General features: G+C 49.8%; 1 protein-coding gene and 1 non-coding gene across 2 annotated transcripts; one reads left to right on the plus strand and one right to left on the minus strand.

Moving 5' to 3' along the window:
* The first annotated feature begins 349 nt into the window (after window positions 1-349).
* Window positions 350-20,917, plus strand: CPT1C (carnitine palmitoyltransferase 1C). Its single transcript, XM_052656247.1, has 18 exons — window positions 350-490; window positions 5,153-5,292; window positions 7,989-8,160; window positions 8,318-8,419; window positions 8,513-8,650; window positions 12,386-12,463; window positions 12,696-12,803; window positions 12,909-12,993; window positions 14,479-14,674; window positions 14,782-14,964; window positions 15,706-15,811; window positions 17,160-17,276; window positions 18,207-18,371; window positions 18,623-18,757; window positions 19,363-19,515; window positions 20,020-20,133; window positions 20,268-20,360; window positions 20,591-20,917. The coding sequence occupies exons 1-18, from the start codon at window positions 350-352 to the stop codon at window positions 20,702-20,704; spliced, it is 2,340 nt and encodes a 779-aa protein (XP_052512207.1). The 3' UTR covers window positions 20,705-20,917.
* On the minus strand, window positions 14,336-14,442 carry LOC128064247 (U6 spliceosomal RNA). The gene has a single exon (XR_008200964.1). It is a non-coding gene; the product is annotated as a U6 spliceosomal RNA (small nuclear RNA).
* Window positions 20,918-21,666: the final 749 nt, after the last annotated feature.

The following is a 21,666-nucleotide window of genomic DNA, read 5'->3' on the forward strand; positions in this document are numbered from 1 at the left end:
TCAGTTTGGGAATAACGCTTTTCCCGAGATTCCGCAACTCACCCTAGACCAGTTTCCCGCCTCGACCCCCAAATCTTGAAAGTCCTTTGGAGGGGGCCACTGTCCCCGCACCACGTTCTCAGAATAGCCACAAAAGGGGTTAACGCCAATTATCCGCCCTGCCTTTCTGTGTGTTCACAGAGGTCCCCGGCTGAAGTGCCCCTAACACTGGAGTCTACGGCCAGGACCCTCAAGACCCCTCAGGTGTTAGGGAAGGCTGAGCTGGCCTCCTACATTCCTGGGTCTGCGGAGAAGGGGCTGGGGGTCTGAGGAATGACCCTCTGTCCTCCTCCCAGGGCTGTAGCCTGACATGGCTGAAGCTCACCAGGCGGTGGGCTTCCGACCCTCACTGACTTCGGACGCGGGGGAAGTGGAGCTCGGTGCCCCGGTGTTGCAGGAGATCTGCCTCTCCGGACTGCGCTCTTGGAAAAGGCATCTCTCCCGTTTCTGGGTGAGAAGGGCTGCGACGCCGTTTCCTTCCGGAAATCCAGTTACCTGTTTCCGCTATACGCGAGGCTCCCTTCCCAGCACCCCGGGTGGTCCCGCTTCGGGGAGTTTTCATGTCCACTTCCAAGACCCCTTAAAGCCAATTCCGGATTCTCTGTGGCTCACTGCTGGGTTCCTCAACGTCACCTAGGAGAACTGCCATTCACCTGTGGTACCCACTTCCTGGTCGTTCTTTACACTCCACCCACACCCACAACTTCCACCCCAATTTCTAGAACTCAGTCAGTCCCCTTACCTGTGGTGCACCTCTCACCTTTCCCTTTCATCTCCAGGCTCTAAACGAGATGCTCCCTGTTCCAGAACCCCATGGCCTGATCAACGACTTGGGTAGCCCACACCTCAGTCCTGAAGGCTCCCTTGCCCACTGGCTCTCTGCACCACCTCCTTGCCCCTGCTCTGAGCCCCCAGTACCCTCTCCAGTAGGTGGCACACCCTCCCTCTGGTTCTGAAATGTGAACCTCCACCGACTGGATCCCAAACTCACACTTCTTGCCTTTGCCCTAGAATGCCTTAGAATGCTCACATCCACCTAGAACCTGTGTCAGCCCCAGGGTCCGCAGTTCTAGAAGTCTGGCACCATCTATGGAGTCTCCCTGGAGAAGGAAATGGCAGCCCGCTCCAGTATTCTTGCCTGGAGAATCCCATGGATAGAGGAGCCTGGTGGGCTACAGTCCTTGGGTCACATAGTCGGACATGATTGAAGTGACTTAGCATGGGCTCATGGAATCTCCCTGCTGGCCACACCCTCTCTGTGAACACAGGTCTTGAATGCCTTTGTGGTCTACCAGGACTGGGTTTGAGTCCTGACTCTGCCACTGACTAGCTGTGTGGCCTTGGGCAAGCGCGTCTCTCTGAGCCTCAGTATCCCCACATGTGAAACAAGAGTGATGGTAGCACCTCCCTCACGGCACAGTTGCAAGGATTAAACAAACTCTCGCATGCAAGCCCTGAGTCAAGTGCTTGGCCCATGGCAAGTGCTGAAGGTTAGCTTTTTTTTGGCTGCACCTTGAGGCATGTGGCCTGGAGAAGGAAATTGCCACCCCCTCCAGTATGCTTGCCTGGAAAATTCCAGGGACAGAGGATACTGGTGGGCTACAATCCATGGGTCACAGAAAGTTGGACATGATTGAGCACAAGGCACGTGGAACTTCCCCGACCAGGGATTGAACCCACATCCCTGCAGTGGAAGCGAGGGGTCATAACCACTGCACCACCAGGGAAGCCCTCTGAGTGTTAGCTTTGGATTATAATATGGTTCTTCATTTGCCAAATATCTGTGGAGCATTATGTGAAGGGCCTGGCACCATTTGGGGCCCTGAGGACATGGCAGGGAGCAAGACAGACAGAGTCCTTTCCTCATGGGGAAGATAAGTACTCAAAACATAGAGTATGTCAGATGGTGACGTTCTATAGTGGACGATAACGTAGGCAGGGAAGAGGGAGCATGGAGGTGTTAGAGTACAACCCAGGGGCAGCCCAGGGTTCTCTTTGGAAGCTGGAACATTTGAGCAGGCTGGATAGCACATCTATGGCCATATTGGTTGTTAAAACGATTGTTAAAATAGAGATGTATCTGCTCCAGTGAGTAAATAGCCACTAACCCAAACCCCCAGAAAACCCCTTTCAGCCCTACCCCTGGGAACCCTTGGGCCTCAGGCCAATCCAGCAACTAAAGTGTTAACTTGTGGTTTAAAAGATAAACACACACATATATACACACATAAATAGGTATTTAAACTAAGATGTAATTATATACAGAAGAATGAGGATTTTTAAAGTGTACAGACCTTGAATTTTGTAGTATCTTTGTAACTGCGGTAATACCTATGTAACCAACTCCCCAACAAAACAGCACAGCCATCAATCATTCTAGAATGTTCCTTAGAGCCCCTTTCCCACCAATACCCCTTACCTCGCCCTTGCTGCAAAGCAATCACCGTTCTGACTTCTATGCCTATAGACGGATTTGAATTGGTGTTGCTATGTCGAAAAATTTTAACTGTAACGCCTGTATTCGAGTCAGCTCTGAAACTCCTTTCTGACTCAAATGTCACTGATGGTCAGTGGCCCCCACCAGACACTCATATTAGTATAACTGATAATGGTCATAGTGCCTCTTTCCTTTCAGTCACATAGCTGCCTCTCGCCCTGATGGTCACTTGGAGTTCTCACATCCTTCTTTTCCATTCGGGGACCCCAGGAACCACCCTGAAGCCGTAGCTCCTGGAACTGGGTCCCAAGGTGAGGGCTGTGCCCTCAGCAACACCAGAGCTGTAATTCCATAGACTCATTGCTAAGCCTGAATTTCTTCACTTAAAAAAAGGGAATCTTGACAGTCCCTGTCTTGAGGGACTGTTGTAACCATTCGTTGCCTTCGGAGAAGGCCTGACCCACAGAAGTCACCACTCCAGCATCGCCGTTCTTATCTTACATACCGCACAGGTGCTGTGTGACCTCCGGCGTGTGAGTAACTTCTCTGGCTTCCTCATTTCTAAAACCATGATAGATAGTAATAGGTCTCAGGCTGTATGCCAAGCAAAGCCTTTGAATATATTGCTCATCTGGTTCTCATTAAGACCTCTTTTTTTGTCATGCTGAGTGACTTGCAAGGTCTTAGTTCCCTAATCAGCTAATCAGAGATTGAACCCTGGCCATGGCAGTCCTAACCACTGGACCACCAGGGAATTCCCTCATTTAGAGCCTTCGAAGGGAAGCCCGTCATTAGTCCCATTTTACAGATGAGGAAACAGAAACTCAGAGAGATGTTTTCACCTCCCCCAGGTCACACAGCTGCCACGGTGCAGAAGCAGAGGCACACCTGGAAGAATTAGAAGTCTGGCTCTGGAGCCCGTGCTGACTCCTCACTATCCTGGGCTGCTTTTCCAGAACATGGTTTCAGTACTGATGCCCAAGAGTTGTTGTGAATTACACGCAGAGGGTCACTTGGGCCAGGCATGTGGCTTTGGTGTAGGTGGTTCATTGGCAGGAGATTAGAGTGTTGCCTGAGACGGTTTCCAAATGGATATGAAATTCTCAGATATAGCATACTTCAGAGTATGGTACCCTCATCTGGCTGGTTTGAGTGATTGACAGTGCCCTCTGGAGCCAGGAGACCTGGATTCAAATCATGCCTCTACCACTTCCTGGCCATGTGGCCTGGAACAAGTTCTTCAAACTTCCTGTCGCCTCCGTTTCTTCACCCATATGATGGAGATACGAATACTTACTATCTTACTGAGTGTGACAGGGGGACGAAATGATTTAACGATGCTCCTGGTACTTGGGAAATGCTATAGAGAAATTTTCTGATATTAGGAAGCCCCTGTTCTATTGCAATCTAGAGCCCCAGATAGAAGCACTGAAAACATCTTTTAAAAAAAAGAAAAACCAAACAACAAAAATAACCAGGTTCGCCAGTAACCTCCTTCTGCCAAGCCAAAGGGAGATTGCCCAGTAAATAAATCCCCAGTGAGAAGATTAGCAACAAAGAGGACATGGTAATATTTACTGAGCTCCTATGGTGTGCCTGACTCTGAGCTGTGCAACTGACCACCCTGCACCACCCTACCCCACCCCCAGCCCTCTGCTTCATTTTCTCCATAGCACCTCTTGCCATCTGACTCATCCCACTAAAGCCTGTATTTATGTAGGTGTTGTCTCTATCCCCCATGAGAGCAGGAATCTTGCTGTCTTGTCACTGCTGTTGGACTGCACTAAGCCTTTGTGGAATGACATTTCCTCATCCAGCCCTCGTGACAGCCCTATGAGCCAAGTACTGAAATTTGGATTGTTCCCATTCTACAGATGAGGAAACTGAGACACGGAGGTAAAGTCACGTGCTTGCAGTCACTCAGCTAGGTAGTGACAGAGCAGAGATTTGAGCCCAGAGGGTGGGGACTCCAGAGCCCAAGGTCTAAACCACGATCTCTGGGAGTTTCCTGGCGGTCCAGTGGTTACGACTGTGTGCTTCTCTGGAAGACTGCAGGGGGCACAGGTTTGATCCCTGGTCAGAGAACTAAATTCCCGTAAGCCACACAGTTTGGCAAAAAAAAAAAAAAAAAAAAAAAAGTTTATACTTGTAAATGGCACCTGGCATGTAGTCAGCACTCATTAAATGTTAGTTATCGCTTCCCTGGGAGTTGGGAGTTTGGTTAGTCACCCAGCAGCTTGTGGGATGTTCCCTAACCAGGGATTGAACCCTGACCATGACAGGGAAAGCGAGGAATCCTACCAACTTGACCACCAGGGAATCCCAACCCAACATTTTCATTCATTCCTCATTCATTCCAAGGCCGGCCCCTGAGCTCTGGACCCTGCTGTATCCTGGCAATTGTTTTGCCTTTTTGACAGTCTCACCTTCAGGGTCCTGCCTGAGAGTAACCCCTCCTCCGGGAGCCCTCCCTGACTCCCTCAGCCTGAGCCACCTGCCTTATCCTATCGCCATGAGCACTCATTGCATTCTGGTCTGACCTCCTTGGGGGCAGGACCCACATCTGTTTGTTCGTCACGGTATCTTGGGCACGCATCTCAATGCTGAGTCAACATCTAAGAGTGGTGCTTAGCAGATGGGATAACTGATTGAATAGGTGACCTTTCCTCTCCACAGAACGACTTTCTCACAGGCGTGTTCCCTGCTAGCCCCCTCAGCTGGCTTTTCCTCTTCAGTGCAATTCAACTTGCCTGCTTCCTCCAGCTGGATCCTTCCTTAGGACTGATGGAGAAGATCAAAGAGTCTCTGCCAGACTGGTGAGGTTCCCCACTTCAACCCAGTAAACTCCTAACCCCTTGCCCTCCACCCAGGACATTTCTGTATCAGCGTGTGTGCCTGTTAAGGAAAGTAACCTCTAAGACTTACCTGGGGTCAGATTAATAAAGGTAAAGCATCAAGTAAAGGGAGGTGATTTCCTCTATTGTCTCTGCACATTTTCCGTCCTGGCTGCTTCTTGCTAAAGGGAATGTTGGCAAACTAGACAAAGGTGAGGTATGGTTATATATACTAACAGAAGTATGAGTTCTGCTAATCTACAGTTGTGTGGTCTTAGGCAAGAGACCTCACTGTTCTTGGTGTCAGGGGCTTCACGACACAAACAAACTTTTGGGCCAATCCAATGACTGGTTTTTAGGGTGGTTGGAGGAATTAAACAAAATCACGCATGTGGGATGTAGAGTACAATACTGGGAGGTCCTAGGATCTTCCCTGGCAGCTCAGACGGTATCAGTCCCTGAGTCGGGAAGATCTCCTGGAGAAGGAAATGGCAACCCACTCCAGCATTCTTACCTGGAAAATCCCATGGATGGAGGAACCTGGTTAGGCTACAGTCTATGGGGTCGCAAAGAGTCGGACACTCACTCACTAGGAGGTTATTAAATGGGAGTAGTTGAATGATTATTGTTGTCTGGAAACCAGATGTAGGTGAAGTTGCAGATAGCCTGAAAGGGCAGATCTAGGATCGGAAGTAGAAATTTCCAGGAAGGCTAGATTTACCAAAAGAGGGTAAGTGACTCCCTTCAAGTCCTCCAGGTGGGATTTGCTCACAATCTGTCCTATTGCAACTTTGCAAACATATTGACTTACTGTATCTTTAGATCAGCCATTCCTAAACTTGAGTTTGTATTAGAGTTATCTGGGAGACATGCTAAAACACTGATTGCTGGGCCTGGGGCCCAGGAATTTGTATTTCTGACAAGCTGCCAAATGGTGCTGATGCTGCTGGTCCAAGGGCCACACATTGAGAACCTCTGCTTCGGGGTATAATTTGATATCTGGTATCGAAAAAGCAAGAGAGTTCCAGAAAAACATCTATTTCTGCTTTATTGACTATGCCAAAGCTTTTAACTGTGTGGGTCACAATAAACTGTGGAAAATTCTGAGAGAGATGGGAATACCAGACCACCTGACCTGCCTCTTGAGAAATCTGTATGCAGGTCAGGAAGCAACAGTTAGAACTGGACATGGAACAACAGACTGGTTCCAAATAGGAAAAGGAGTACGTCAAGCCTATATATTGTCACCCTGCTTATTTAACTTATATGCAGAGTACATCATGAGAAACGCTGGACTGGAAGAAACACAAGCTGGAATCAAGATTGCCGGGAGAAATATCAATAACCTCAGATATGCAGATGACACCACCCTTATGGCAGAAAGTGAAGAGGAACTCAAAAGCCTCTTGATGAAAGTGAAAGAGGAGAGTGAAAAAGTTGGCTTAAAGCTCAACATTCAGAAAACGAAGATCATGGCATCTGGTTCCATCACTTCATGGCAAATAGATAGGGAAACAGTGGAAACTGTGTCAGACTTTATTTTTTTGGGCTCCAAAATCACTGCAGATGGTGACTGCAGCCATGATATAATAAGACGCTTACTCCTTGGGAGAAAAGTTGTGACCAACCTAGATAGCATATTCAAAACCAGAGACATTACTTTGTCAACTAAGGTCCATCTAGTCAAGGCTATGGTTTTTCCAGTGGTCATATATGGATGTGAGAGTTGGATTGTGAAGAAGGCTGAGCGCCGAAGAATTGATGCTTTTGAACTGTGGTGTTGGAGAAGACTCTTGAGAGTCCCTTGGACTGCAAGGAGATCCAACCAGTCCATTCTGAAGGAGATCAGCCCTGGGATTTCTTTGGAAAGAATGATGCTAAAGCTGAAACTCCAGTACTTTGGCCACCTCATGAGAAGAGCTGACTCATTGGAAAAGACTCTGATGCTGGGAGGGATTGGGGGCAGGAGGAGGAGGAGATGACAGAGGATGAGATGGCTGGATGGCATCACTGACTCGATGGATGTGAGTCTGAGTGAACTCCGGGAGTTGGTGATGGACAGGGAGGCCTGGTGTGCTGCAGTTCATGGGGTCGCAAAGAGTCGGACACGACTGAGCGACTGAACTGAACTGAACTGAACTGATAGTGAAAGTAGCTCAGTCTGCCAGACTCTGCGATCCCATGGATGATACAGTCCATGGAATTCTCCAGGCCAGAATACAGGGGGTAGCCTTTCCTTTCTCCAAGGGATCTTCCCAACCCAGGAATCGAAATGGTGTCTCCTACATTGCAGACGGATTCTTTACCAACTGAGCTATCAGGAAATAGCTCAGATATCAGCTATACCTGATATCTCGTATATTTCAATAGAAATACCAGCTCGCATTTGTTAGCCTCCTACCAATTTCCATGGGATGTGATTTTAGAAACTTGGTGTCTCCATGTTCCTGAGGGGAGATGGTGGGCACACCAAGAGAGAATCACACCTCTAGCACTTCACAAGTGAGGAAACTGGACTTTTTCTGACCGACTCTAATTCTACAGGATATTCCTCCAACAGCCAAAAGATCAGAGTCAGAGAGTGTTAGGAACAGCAGGCGCTGGGTAGGGCTGGAGGGGAGGGATATTCTGAGGCCAGGAGACGCTGCCCTGTTCTCTTTTTGTCTACCCGACCCCAGGGGTGGACAGCATCACAGGCTGCGGGGGGTCCTGGCGGCCGCGCTGTTTGCGTCCTGTCTGTGGGGAGCTCTGATCTTCACTCTTCATGTGGCCCTGAGGCTACTTCTGTCCTACCACGGATGGCTCCTCGAACCCCACGGAGCCATGTCCTCGCCCACCAAGACCTGGCTGGTATGGGAGAGGCAGAGCCCTCGATCAAGCCCCCTCTGCCCTGTTCTCTGTGGAGTGCCACGCTCGCCGCGCCGCGCCCCGCCCCCCGCCCCCCAGCACCTTGGCCCCGGGCTGCAGTGAGGGGTTTAATGAACCACTAATTCCTGCTCCCCACCAGGCCCTGGTGCGCATCTTCTCCGGCCGCCATCCAATGCTCTTCAGTTACCAGCGCTCTCTGCCGCGCCAGCCTGTGCCCTCCGTCCAGGACACCGTGCGCAAGGTGGGCCAGGTACTCCAGGATGGGGAGGGAGGCTGCCGAGCGGGTAGGGGGGTTGTCTATGGGACCTGCCCTCTTCCCCTCCGTGCCCCTCAGTATCTGGAGTCTGTCCGACCCGTCCTCTCCGACAAGGACTTCGACTGGACCTCGGGCGTAGCGCAGGAATTCCTGAAGCTGCAGGCCTCACTGCTGCAGTGGTACTTGCAGCTCAAGTCCTGGTGGGCGTCCAATTACGTGAGTACAGCATCCTGTAGGCGAAGCTTCTGAAGCGGGGCCCCTAACCCTGCGAGTTCCACGTCTCGCCCTACGCCCCGCCCACAACCCCAGGCCCGGCGGCGATTGGCGCTTCACTCCAGATGTGCCCCATTGAGTCCCGCCCCCACGCTTCAATAGTTTAAACCCAGCCCAAGATGCTCCAATATTCTGAGCTCCCCTCACCTCTCCAATATTTTGAACCCCGTCCATCCTGTACTAACATTTTAGGCCCCATCCGCCAGGCTCCCACATTCGGAGACTGGGTCTCCAATGATCTAGCTCCGCCTCCGGGACCTGCCCACATCGAGAACTCCACCCCGAACCCTCTAGTATTTAAGTCGGAATTCCCGGCCCTTTCCAACATTTCAGCCCCTCCCCTGGTGGCCACAGACTCTAAGCCTTCCCCTAGAATAGTTCTTTTCCTCTGCCTTCTGTGTGCACAGACGCCTGCCCTAAACGTACTTCCATCTGATTTCAGGAACTAGGGTCCTAGAACGCACTTGGAGTTAAACTCCTTGAGAATCTGAGGCATAGAACCAGGCAGCGAATTGCCCTGTAAGCGGCTTCCAGGTCTCCCATTCTGTAGGAAGCCATAAATAGCCGTCAGGCAGCATGTGATGTGCTGGAGGTAGTGAAGAAGAAATAGATGTTATTTTTTTTTAGGTTCCACATATAAGTGATAACATATAACACTTGTCTTTGTCTGACTACTTAGTATGGTAGTCTCCATCACTGACTCGATGGACATGAGTTTGAGCAAGCGCCAGGAGTTGGTGATGGACAGGGAAGCCTGGCGTGCTGCAGTGCATGGGGTCACAGAGGGTCGGACACAGCTGAGTGACTGAACTGATGTTGCTGCAGATAGCAGTATTTCATTCTTTCCTATGCAAGCCTTAGTTTTAGAGGGTTTTTTTTACTTCATGTTCTTGGACTAGATTCCATTCTTAATATATATATATATAAAACACTTAAATAACATAATTATATAATGTATAAATATAATGTACATGTATAGTTATATAAATAATATATATACACACCATATACATATTTAATTGATACATTTCATTATACCTCTAAGGCACTGTCAGTTGTAACATGCACCATTACCTTATGGACAAGAAAAGAAAAAGAATTAAGTCTAACACAATGCTTTCTTATCACTTATACAGATCAATCCTCATTATTCACACATTCTGTGTTTGAGATTCTTCTACTTATATTTGTAACCCCTAATCAGTACACGCGGCACTTTCATGATCATTTGGAGAGTTGTGCAACGTTGCAAAAATTTTGACTTGGCTTGAAGTGCACATTCCTAGCTGAGGTGAAACAAGAGCGGAAGGAACCTGACCCTGTATTTCCCTTTGTAAAAATGGCTCAGTGTTGGCTAATCAGCGTTCACTGCCACTTTATAGGACATAACGACCTTGAGTAACAGGTGTATATTAAAAAGAGCTCCCTTAGGGACTTTCCTAGTGATCCAGTGTTTATAGAATCTGCCTTCCAATGCAGGGGACACTGGCTCAGTCTCTGGCTGGGGGAATGAAGATCCTGCGTGCAGCAACTAAGACGCAATGCAGAGACATCACTTACATATACTGTTGCATCACATGGACATAATGTTACAATATTATACATATAGTAAAGCACACAAGTCTTACCTGTTCAGCTAAAGTTTTATGTACGTATATAACCAGATAACCCCTACTTAGATCAAGGTATAGAACTTTTCTACCATTTGCTGGAAACTTCTGGATTTTTCCAGAATATGTTGCCTATTCCCAGGGAACAACAACTACATCCTGGCTGGTCTAAGTTTAAGGAAATGTACGATACCACCAACTTAAAAGATCCCGAATGCTACAAGGAAGACCAAAGATCCTATGGGCTACTACTAAGACCCAGTGCAGCAAAATAAATAAATAATTAAATATATTTTTAAAAAATAACCTTAATAACAAGGAAGGAAAATATCTAGAAAACACTAAAAATCTCTGACCACCTCCCTGTTAATTCTTGTCCCTCCCACCATTGCCTGTGAGAAACACTTTGGTCAGAGTCATTTCTGAGTGTATGTATACATATATTGATACCCAGGGTTATATAGATATTCTTCAGGTATATATATTTTATTTATAATATATTTTAATATATTTAATAATATAACATGTTATATCATACTACATGTTTAATATATAGTATATAAACACACATAACATAAATATATATAATTTTAATTATGATTCAAATGTACATAATATAAAATTTGCCATTGTAACCATTTTCCAGTGTACAATTCAGTAGTACTAAGTATAGTCACAATGTTGTGACCCCATGGACTGTAGCCCACCAGGCTGCTCTGTCCATGGGATTCTCCAGTCAAGAATACTGGAGTGGGCTGCAATTCACTTCTGTAGGGATCTTCCCAACCCAGGGATAGAACCCAGGTCTCCCGCATTGCGGGCAGATTCTTTACCGTCTGAGCCACCAGGGAAGCCACATAACATAAATATCATATATAATTTTAATTGTGATTCAAAGGTACATAATATAAATTTTGCCATTGTAACCATTTTCCAGTGTACAATTCAGTGGTACTAATAAGTATAGTCACAATGTTGTATAACCATAACTACTATTTATCTCTAGAGCTTTTTTCAAACAGAAACTCTCTGTGCCCATAGGGAAAACATTCCTATCCCAGGGATTTCCCTGGTGGTCCAGTGGCTAAGACTCCACGATCCCAATGCAGGGGACCTGGGTTCGATTCCTGGTAAGGGAACTAGATCCCACATGCCGTAACTAAGACTCAGCACAGCCAAACAAATAAGTAGAATAAACATTTTTAAAATATTTATGTACTTGTTAGGCTGTGTCGGTCTTAGTTGTGGCATGTGGGTTCTTTTGTTGCGGCATATAGATTTCTCTCTAGTTGTGGCCCACGGGCTTAGTAGTGGTGGCGCACAGGCTTGGTTGCCCCGAAGCATGTGGGAATCTTAGTTCTTTGATCAGGGATTGAACCCACATCCCCTGCATTGGAAGATGGATTCTCAACCACTGGACCACCAGGGAAGTCCCTAAATATTTTTTAAAAATTCCTGTCCCCATTCTCTGAAGCCCCAGGTAACCTCTATTCTACTTTCTGTCTCTATGAATTGGCTTATTTTAGACTTTTCGTAGATGTGGAATCATACACTATTAGTCCTGTTGTGTCTGACTCATTTCACTTAGTGTGTTTTCAGGGTTCATTGGTGTTGTCACTCTGAAGAATTAGAGCCTCATTCCTTTTTATACTAACAGTCTGTTGTATAGATAGACCACACTGTCTATTCATCCACTTGATGGACAGGTTGGGTCTTAGTAGAATTTTTTTTTTTTTAATAAAATGGGATCATTTCACATGTCTTGTTGTGTGCCTATCCTTTTTCACTGCGCAGCTTTCTTGGTGCTCATTCTCTGTCAGTAATATAGATGTAACTTGTTCTTTTTAAACAGCTATGTTATTCCATAACGTGAGGGTTTCACAGTTTAGCTAACTGGTCCCCCATGGATGGACATCTAAGTTATTGCTAGTTACCTATCTTGATGCCTGCTTCATTGAGCTCCACGCTCCCCATTTGACATGGCAAAGTCTGGAGGAACCACCCCCTCATTTCCCCCCTCCCTTGACCCCAACCACCCCAGCTGTGTGTCTCTCTGTCCCACTCCCAGGTCAGTGACTGGTGGGAAGAATTTGTATACCTGCGCTCCAGGAACTCACTGATGGTGAACAGCAACTATTACCTGATGGTAAGAAGGGGAGATGGAGGTTAGGAAGAGGGCAAGGGATGGGGTTCATAGTTCCCTGGGTCTAGGGTCGGGATGTCTGGCTAGAATGTGGGGTTTAGAGTCAGTGACCCCAATCACAGTCTGGAATTCACCATCCCACCTGTTGGGATCAAGACCTGTGTTTGAGGTCAGTGCCTCCATCCTGCACAAACCTGACCGCAGGTGTTTTGCTCTGGCTTGGCCTGGCCCGCAGGACTTCCTGTACGTCACACCCACTCCTGTGCAGGCAGCGCGTGCGGGCAACGCAGTCCATGCCCTCCTTCTGTACCGCCACCGCCTGGACCGCCAGGAGATCCTGCCAGTAAGAGGGCTGCCCCTGTGGGCTGGGGACAGAGGCTGTGGTCCTGAAATGTGTGGCCAACACCTGGGTCCTGGGAGGCAGGTCACGAGCTGTGATCTCCTGCAGACTTTGCTGATGGGAATGCGACCCTTGTGCTCTGCCCAGTATGAGAAGATATTCAACACCACGCGAATTCCCGGGGTCCACAGAGGTGAGCCCCCTCTACCCCTCTCGTTGATAGAGGTAGAACAGTATAGGGGCTAAGAACACACTCTCTGGAGCCAGCCTACCAGGGTTCAAATCCCAGCTCCATAACTCTCAAGCTGTGTGACCTTGAGGAGGTTATTACCCTCTCTGAGCTTGAGTTTCCTCTTCGCTCAAATGGGACAGTAAGGGTACCCGCAAGCCACTTGGTGAGTGGCTAACAAAGGTCCTTATTCTTTTCTTTTTAATTTTTAAACTTTACTTTATTTTACTTTACAATACTGTATTGGTTTTGCCATACATCAACATGAATCCGCCACGGGTGTACACATGTTCCCAATCCTGAACCCCCTTCCCACCTCCCTCCCCATACCATCTCTCTGGATCATCCCAGTGCACCAGCCCCAAGCATCCTGTATCCTGCATTGAACCTAGACTGGTGATTCGTTTCTTATATGATATTATACATGTTTCAATGCCATTCTCCCAAATCATCCCACCCTCTCCCTCTCCCACAGAGTCCAAAAGACTGTTCTATACATCTGTGTCTCTTTTGCTGTCTCACATACAGGGTTATCGTTACCATCTTTCTAAATTCCATATATATGTGTTAGTATACTGTATTGGTGTTTTTCTTTCTGGCTTACCTCACTCTGTATAATCGGCTCCAGTTTCATCCACCTCATTAGAACTGACTCAAATGTATTCTTTTAAATGGCTGAGTATACTCCATTGTGCATATGTACCACAGCTTTCCTATCCATTCATCTGCTGATGGACATCTAGGTTGCTTCCATGTCCTGGCTATTACAAACAGTGCTGCGATGAACATTGGGGAACACGTGTCTCTTTCAATTCTGGTTTCCTTGGTGTGTATGCCCAGCAGTGGGATTGCTGGGTCATAAGGCAGTTCTATTTCCAGTTTTTTAAGGAATCTCCACACTGTTCTCCATAGTGGCTGTACTAGTTTGCATTCCCACCAACAGTGTAAGAGGGTTCCCTTTTCTCCACACCCTCGACAGCATTTATTGCTTGTAGACTTTTGGATCGCAGCCATTCTGACTGGTGTGAAATGGTACCTCATTGTGGTTTTGATTTGCATTTCTCTGATAATGAGTGATGTTGAGCATCTTTTCATGTGTTTGTTAGCCATCTGTATGTCTTCTTTGGAGAAATGTCTATTTAGTTCTTTGGCCCATTTTTTGCTTGGGTCGTTTATTTTTCTAGAATTGAGCTGCAGGAGTTGCTTGTATATTTTTGAGATCAGTTGTTTGTCAGTTGCTTCATTTGCTATCATTTTCTCCCATTCCGAAGGCTGTCTTTTCACCTTGCTTATAGTTTCCTTTGTTAAAAATATAGAAAGCTTCACGAATTTGCGCGTCATCCTTGCACAGGGGCCATGCTAATCTTCTCTGTATCATTCCAATTTTAGTATATGTGCTGCCGAAGCGAGCACAGCCCTTATTCTTACAACGTATCCCCCCCACCCCAGATCACATTCGCCACCTCCGTGACAGCCGACATGTGGCCGTCTTCCACCGGGGTCGGTTCTTCCGCGTGGGGACTCACTCGCAAAGCCGCCTGCTTTCCCCGCGGGCCCTGGAGCAGCAGTTTCAACGAATCCTGGATGACCCCTCTCCTGCCTGCCCCCACGAGGAGCATCTGGCGGCCTTGACCGCTGCTCCGAGGTGAGGGTCAGAGGTCTGGAGGCCCGAGGCCCGGCCAGAACCCTGAGGTCGCAAGCCTGGCGGAGGCTGGGCAGGGGGGAGGGGGGACTCAGTCACTCCTCCGGCAGGGACACGTGGGCCCAGGTGCGGAGGTCTCTGAAGACCCAGGCCCAAGAGGCCCTGGAAGCCGTCGAAGGGGCCGCTTTCTTCGTATCACTGGACTCTGAGCCCGCGGGGCTCACCAGGGAGGACCCTGCGGCTTCCTTAGATGCCTATGCACACGCCCTGCTGGCCGGCTCGGGCCACGACCGGTGAGTCAGCCCACAGATCTGGCCCCCACCCGACCTGCGACCCCAGACCCAATGCACTGAGACCTGGGGACCTCTGAGGCCGTTAACCCCTAGACCTGGGACCCCAGATCCAGAACCACAGATTTCAGGACCGCCAAACTCCTGACCTGGATTCTCAGACCTTGAGAAACTCTAGACCCAGACTCCAGACTCAGAATTGCAGACACAGGGACCCCAGATCTGAGGATTAATAGGTGCCAAACCTAGGACCCAGGGAATCCGCCAGCCAAACCCTAAGCCTGGGGACCTCAGACTCAGAACTGCAGACTGTGGAATCCTCAGACTTTAATACAAGTGCCCCAAATTCAGGATCTCAGCCCTGGGACCCCCTACCTAGAGATTCTCAGATAAATTCTTAGATGCCCACCAGGCACCATTCTGATTTCTGAGGCTCCTGGGAGAATTTCCCTAAGCTCTCAGCACCTGTAAACCCTGAAAAATTTTTAAATTTTTTCTAGATTTTTTTTGAACTTAAACATATTCTCTCAAAGCCCTGAACCCTGTGATCCTGAGATACATTTCAGAGGTGATCAGAACCCACAACTAGAGACCCCTACCTTCTTAGGGATCCCCACACCAGGCCCCCAGCCCTGATTCCTAGATCTCCCAACCAAAACCCACTCAGTTCCCACAGGGAGCCCCCCGACTTCCCTCCTGGCCTCTTTGACTCTTTGGTGACCACTCTGAACTCTCTCCCGGCAGCTGGTTTGACAAATCTTTCTCCCTAATCGTCTTCTCCAATGGGAAGCTGGGCCTCAGCGTGGAGCACTCGTGGGCTGACTGCCCCATCTCAGGACACATGTGGGAGGTAGGGCAAGCCAGCTGGTCCTCCACCCTGGGGACTGCCACCCTCCCCCTACCATTTCCAAAGACCTTCCTCTCTGGTGCCTTAAGGTTAGAGGAAAAATGAGACTCAGAGAGAGGCAGACACTGGACCAGGGTCACCCAATAAAGAAGGGTATCTAGGATTGAAAAGGGAAAGTGTTAGTTGCTCAGTCTTTGCAACCCCATAGACTGTAGCCCGCCAGGCTCCTCTGTCCATGGAATTCTCCAGGCAAGAATACTGCAGTGGGTTGCCATTCCCTTCTTCAGGGGATCTTCCTGACCCAGAGTTTGAACCCCGGTCTCCTGTACTGCAGGCGGATTCTTTGCCATCTGAACCACCGGGAAGCCCATCTAGGATTATGACCTTTCTTTTTTTGGCCTGTGCTGCTTGGTTTGAAGAATCTTGGTTCCCCAACCAGGGATGGAACCCAGGCTCCCACATGAAAGAGTTGAGTCCTAACCATTGAACTGCCAGGGAACTCCCTATGACCTTTCTTTGACAAATAGGCATATGGGACTCAGAAAAGGGAACTGATTTGCCCAGAGTGACAGAGTTAGAAGCTGCTGAGTGAGAATAAAAATCCAGAATATTCTGAGACCAGAGTGAGGCCTTCCAACCATATCACCCTGAGTCAGAACCATCCTCTGGCTCTGGGTTGCTGTGTGACCTTGGGCAAATTACTCCCCTCCTCTGAGCCTCAGTTTCTGCCTCATCAAGTGAAAAGGCTGTATTTTCTTTCATTTTTAAGCTCCTGTGCAGTCCTGAGAAACTTAGCCCCTCTCCATTCTCTGTTTCATTTAGTCCTTAAACCATCGGGGGTGGTGTCTGCATCCCATGGGGTTCCCAGTCTTCTGTAGTGTTGCATGAGGGGTTGGCTGGGGCCCAGGGTGAGGATCAGGCATGTATGAGAGGAAGGAGGGATGATTCTAGATCTTGAGAACAGCCCTAGCTGAGTACTGATTCCTCTGTGCCTATATTTTATTTTAAAAATGACTTTTTTTTTGCCTTTGATTATATTGGTAAATGACACTCTCAATTCAGTTTAACCTCAGACCCTACAAGACACTTCTTGTCATTTATCATCTCTGCATATCATGCTTTGAACCAGTCAGAAGTACAAGGGCAGTAAGCACCAACTGAGTATTAGTATTAGCCTTGCTCTCAATGACTGTGACCCCAAGATCCCACCTGTGACCATCCAGAGGTTTCTGTTTCTCAGACATTGTCCTGACTCCCTTAAGAGGGGACTTAAGAAAAGGGGGACCTGGTTCGATGCCCCTTGCTTGGTCCAGCGGGAGGAGGGACTCTGACAGCTTCCATCTGCACACAGTTCACTCTGGCCACAGAATGCTTTCAGCTGGGCTACTCGGCAGACGGTCACTGCAAGGGGCACCCTGACCCCTCGCTGCCCCAGCCCCAGAGGCTGCACTGGGACCTTCCAGACAAGGTGAGGCTGGGTTTCTAGGTTCTTCTTCCACATCCCCAAATTCTTGTGTTTGCCTCTAATCTCATCCCCAACCCCAGTCTCAAGCAAAAAATCAATCCCATCCCTAAGCCCAATTCCAAACCTACATCCCAAATCAAGCCAAGCCCAAACCCCAATCCTGTCTCCAATCTAACTGCATCCCAACCACATCCTCTGTTCTAACCTTAACCCCAAACTAACCCTCTTTCCACCAGCCCTGCTCAACCCCAATCTCCACACCATCCTCAACCTCAGTTTACTTCTATCCCAACTCAGATCCAACTTTGTCTCCATCCCAAACTCGTATCCACCTTCATCTCCAGCACCATTCTTTTTTGGTTTATTCATTTGTTCATTAATTCATTTGGCTGTGCCAGGTCTTAGTTTCATCTTGCAGGGTCTTTTTGGCAGGTGGGTCTTTTCACTGGGGCATGTGGGATCTAGTTCCTTGTCCTGGGCCCCCTGCGTTGGGATCACGGAGTCTTAGCCACTGGACCACCAGGAAAATCTCCCCATCACCATTCTTAAATTCAATCCCATCCTCAACCCTAACCTCATCCCATGCATCCTAAGTGGCCTCAGTCATGTCCAACTCTTTGCCACCCCATGGACTGTAGCCCGCCAGGCTCCTCTGTCCATGTGATTCTCCAGGTAAGAAGACTGCAGTGGGTTGCCATGCCCTCCTCAGCCCCATCCCATACACAACCCCCATTCATATCCCATCCTATACCCAATCCCAACCCCATTCCCAGCCCTAATTCAGTCCTCATTCCCAGCTCCATTCCCTGTCCGTCCCATCCCTGTCCCCAAACCTCAGTCCCATCCTGACCTTCACTGCCAACACCAGCCCCAACTCTAACCTCCTCCTGTCTGTAACTCCCAGCCATTCCTCCCTCACTCCTTCTCTGGTAGATCCATCTATCCATCTCTCTAGCCCTGAGGGCAGCCAAGACCTTGTCTGGAAACATTGAATGCCACGTCTTCCCCTTCTCCCACTTCGGCAAGAGTTTCATCAAACGCTGCCATCTCTCTTCAGACAGCTTCATCCAGACCACCTTGCAGCTGGCCCACTTCCGGGTCAGTTGGGTTCCTAACCCTACCCCCCCTCTCAGGACCTCAGTTCCCCTGGGCCCCCAAGACCCTTATTGTCGAGCCCTTTCATGACTTCTTGGTGGTGGGTCTGCCATCTTGATTAAGGGCTCCATCGAGCCCTCTCCCAACTGCATGTTCCTGGGTGGAAGGAGGCTGGAGGTCCACACAGAGGTGGGTCGGGTCTGTGAAGGCTTCCTGAGCCTGGCTGACAGGTGTGTGTCCTCCTTGTCCCCCAGGACCGGGGTCAATTCTGCCTGACTTATGAATCCACCATGACTCGCTTGTTCCTGGAAGGCCGCACAGAGACGGTGCGTTCTTGCACAAGGGAGGCCTGCAACTTTGTGAGAGCCATGGAGGACAAAGAGAAGACAGTGGGTGTGGGCCTCATTTGAGGCTTCGGTCATTTCCACCTTCTCATTCATACATTTACAAACATTTAAGGAGCGCCTTCTGAGGTCCAAGCTCTGTGATGAGACAGGGGCGGAACAAGCCGTGTCTCTGACCTCAAGGAGCTCACTGATGGGGGGAGAGGTAGTTCAGCATAGTGTACCATATGCTTTAATGGGGATCACACAGAGGACACGAGTGGGCACCCGTTTCCAAAATGTAGGTCTCTTTATTTAACCTCTGTGTGACCTTGTAGCTTTCATTTGTATCATTCCTCCTGTTCCCTACATAATCTCTCTGCTCAGAACCCTGCAGGCACCTCTGTTTCCTCTCCCCCTACTTGTTTTGAGGCTCAGTGAAGGGAGTTTGGGCCCTTGATACCTGGGAACCCACCTGATTCTGCCTTGCTGTGTGACCCTGGGCAAGTGACTTCCCCTCTCTGTGCCTGTATCCCTGCTGCGAAGTGGAGTTGATATCTCTGCCTTGCAGGGAAGTTGCAAGCTGGGTTGAGGCCGGGGGTGTGACAGGCCCCAGCAGTAAGCCCACTTCCTGTCTTTCCATGACCTGTGACCTCCCCGGGGGGCCCCAGGACGCACAGTGCCTCGCCCTGTTCCGCCTGGCGGTGGATAAGCACCAAGCTCTGCTGAAGGCAGCGATGAGTGGACAGGGGGTCGATCGCCACCTCTTTGCTCTCTATGTCGTGTCGCAGTTCCTCCGCCTGCAGTCTCCATTCCTGGACCAGGTTGGGAGCAGGGAAAGGGTTAAAGAAGAGAAGGGAGGCACTTCAGGGCAAGGAGGGTGATGTTGGAAAACGGAGGTATCAACAGAGGAGAGCGCCAGGGAGGCCAGGCAAGAGAGAAAGGGAAGGAATGGAGAGGGAAGAGGGGCCTAGAGCGGGGGGGGGGGGGGGGGGGGGGCACGGTTATGGAAAGGATGTGAGGGGCGTGGTCAGAGCGGAGGGGCGGGGCCAGTGGGAGAAGAATGTGGTCTAGAAGACAGCGGGGTCAGGAGTTGAAAGGGAGAGGGGCGTGGTTAGGGGCGGGGACAAGGAGGGGGCGGGTTTTGAGTTGGTGAGAGGGGCGTGGTTTGGGCGGGAACAAGGAGAGAAGGGTGTGGTCTAGAGGGGAAAGAGCACAGGGTGACGTCAGGAAGGGGCGGGGCAGAGTGGCACATGTTGAACGGAAATTGGCAGTTCAGCCTCTGTGGCTTGTCTTTATCGCACACGTGACCGACTCCTGTCCCTCAGGTTCACTCGGAGCAGTGGCAGCTGGCCACCAGCCAGATTCCTGTTCAGCAAATTCACCTGTTCGACGTTCACAATTACCCCGACTATGTCTCCTCTGGTGGTGGATTCGGGCCTGTGAGTGGAACTGGGCCCTGAGAGAAGAGGGGGCCGGCCCTGAAAGATGGATCTACCAGGAGGCCCGGCCTCCCACCTATGGCGGGGGGATGGGGCCTGGGGCTGTGTTGTTCCCCTCACTCGTCCCTCTGCAGGCCGATGACCATGGTTACGGTGTGTCCTACATGTTCATGGGCGATGACGTGATCACCTTCCACATCTCGAGCAACAAATCAAGCACAACAACGGTGAGGCTAACCCACCCCGGCCCCTCCTCCCTCGGGACTCCCGCCTCCCTCCCCTCCTGCAGCTCAGGATTCCAGACTCCCAGCTCGCCGCCTGCCCACGATCCCGGAGTCCCAGTGCTCAAACCCCGCAGCCCTCAGGCCCAGGGGCAGGGACCCCAGCCCTCTTGTTTCTCAGCCTCTGGGAGCTCCTCTCCCAGCTTCTCTTGCACGTGACACATCTCTCCTTCCAGGACTCCCACCGGCTCGGCCAGCGCATCCAGGACGCCTTGTTGGACGTGGCCGCCCTCTTCCCGGAGGGGCAGCGTCTTAAGCGCAGAGGGTTAGGGGAGGAAGACTCGGGTTAGGGGAGGAGGACTCGGAGCACAGCTGTGGCTCTCTCCCCTGCCTTACCAGGGGCTCCAGGGTCCCCACGACAGCCACTAACTTTTGACGCCTTCCAGAGGGGAGCTGGTCTCCCCAGGAACTAGGGGGAAGGTCTCTGCAGCTGGGCTGGTGCAGGACAGAGGCAGCCTGTCTGGGTTTGGAAATCCCACATCCTGACTAATAAAGATGTCTAAGCTGGGGGTGTGATGTCTGCTATGCTCTTGGGCTGGGCAGGGGTGGGTGAGGTGAGGGTCAGGGTGGAGGAAGAGAAAAAGTTCCCATCCATCCCCAGGCTCTGCCATGAATTCCCAGTTACAGTCACCATGTCAGCTATAACCCTGGCACCTGCCTAATTTACTGCGTTTCAGCTCCAATCACACCAAACCCAACCATGCAAGACCCATCCCAATCAACCCCACAAGCTTTCATGAGCTCAATTCCTGCTGCCCCAACACCTAATGCCCACCCTGCATTTTAAATATATATATACTTATTTATTTGGCTGTCCTGGATCTTGACTAGGGATTGGACCTGGGGGCCCTTGCCTTGGGAGCACAGAGTCTTAGCCACTGGGCCACCAGGGGAGTCCCTGCCCACCCTAAACTTGAAAGTTGAGAACTCCCAAATGAATCCCCCAATATTCTTATTGCTTTTAGAGACTGCCCGCATTCATCGGTTTTGATTCCATCTTCTATCTTCATAGCCGTCATCGTTGCATCCCTCTGTGCCTTGCTCCACTCTGGTGGCTCAGATGGTAAAGCGTCTGTCTACAATGCAGGAGATCCGGGTTCGATCCCTGGGTCGGGAAGATCCCCTGGAGAAGGAAATGGCGATCCACTCCAGTACTATTGCCTGGAAAATCCCATGGATAGAGGAGCCTTGTAGGCTACAGTCCGTGGGGTCGCAAAGAGTCGACACAACTGAGTGACTTCACTTCACACCT

Source organism: Budorcas taxicolor, chromosome 18 (genome assembly GCF_023091745.1).
Source record: "Budorcas taxicolor isolate Tak-1 chromosome 18, Takin1.1, whole genome shotgun sequence".
Lineage (NCBI taxonomy): Eukaryota > Metazoa > Chordata > Mammalia > Artiodactyla > Bovidae > Budorcas > Budorcas taxicolor.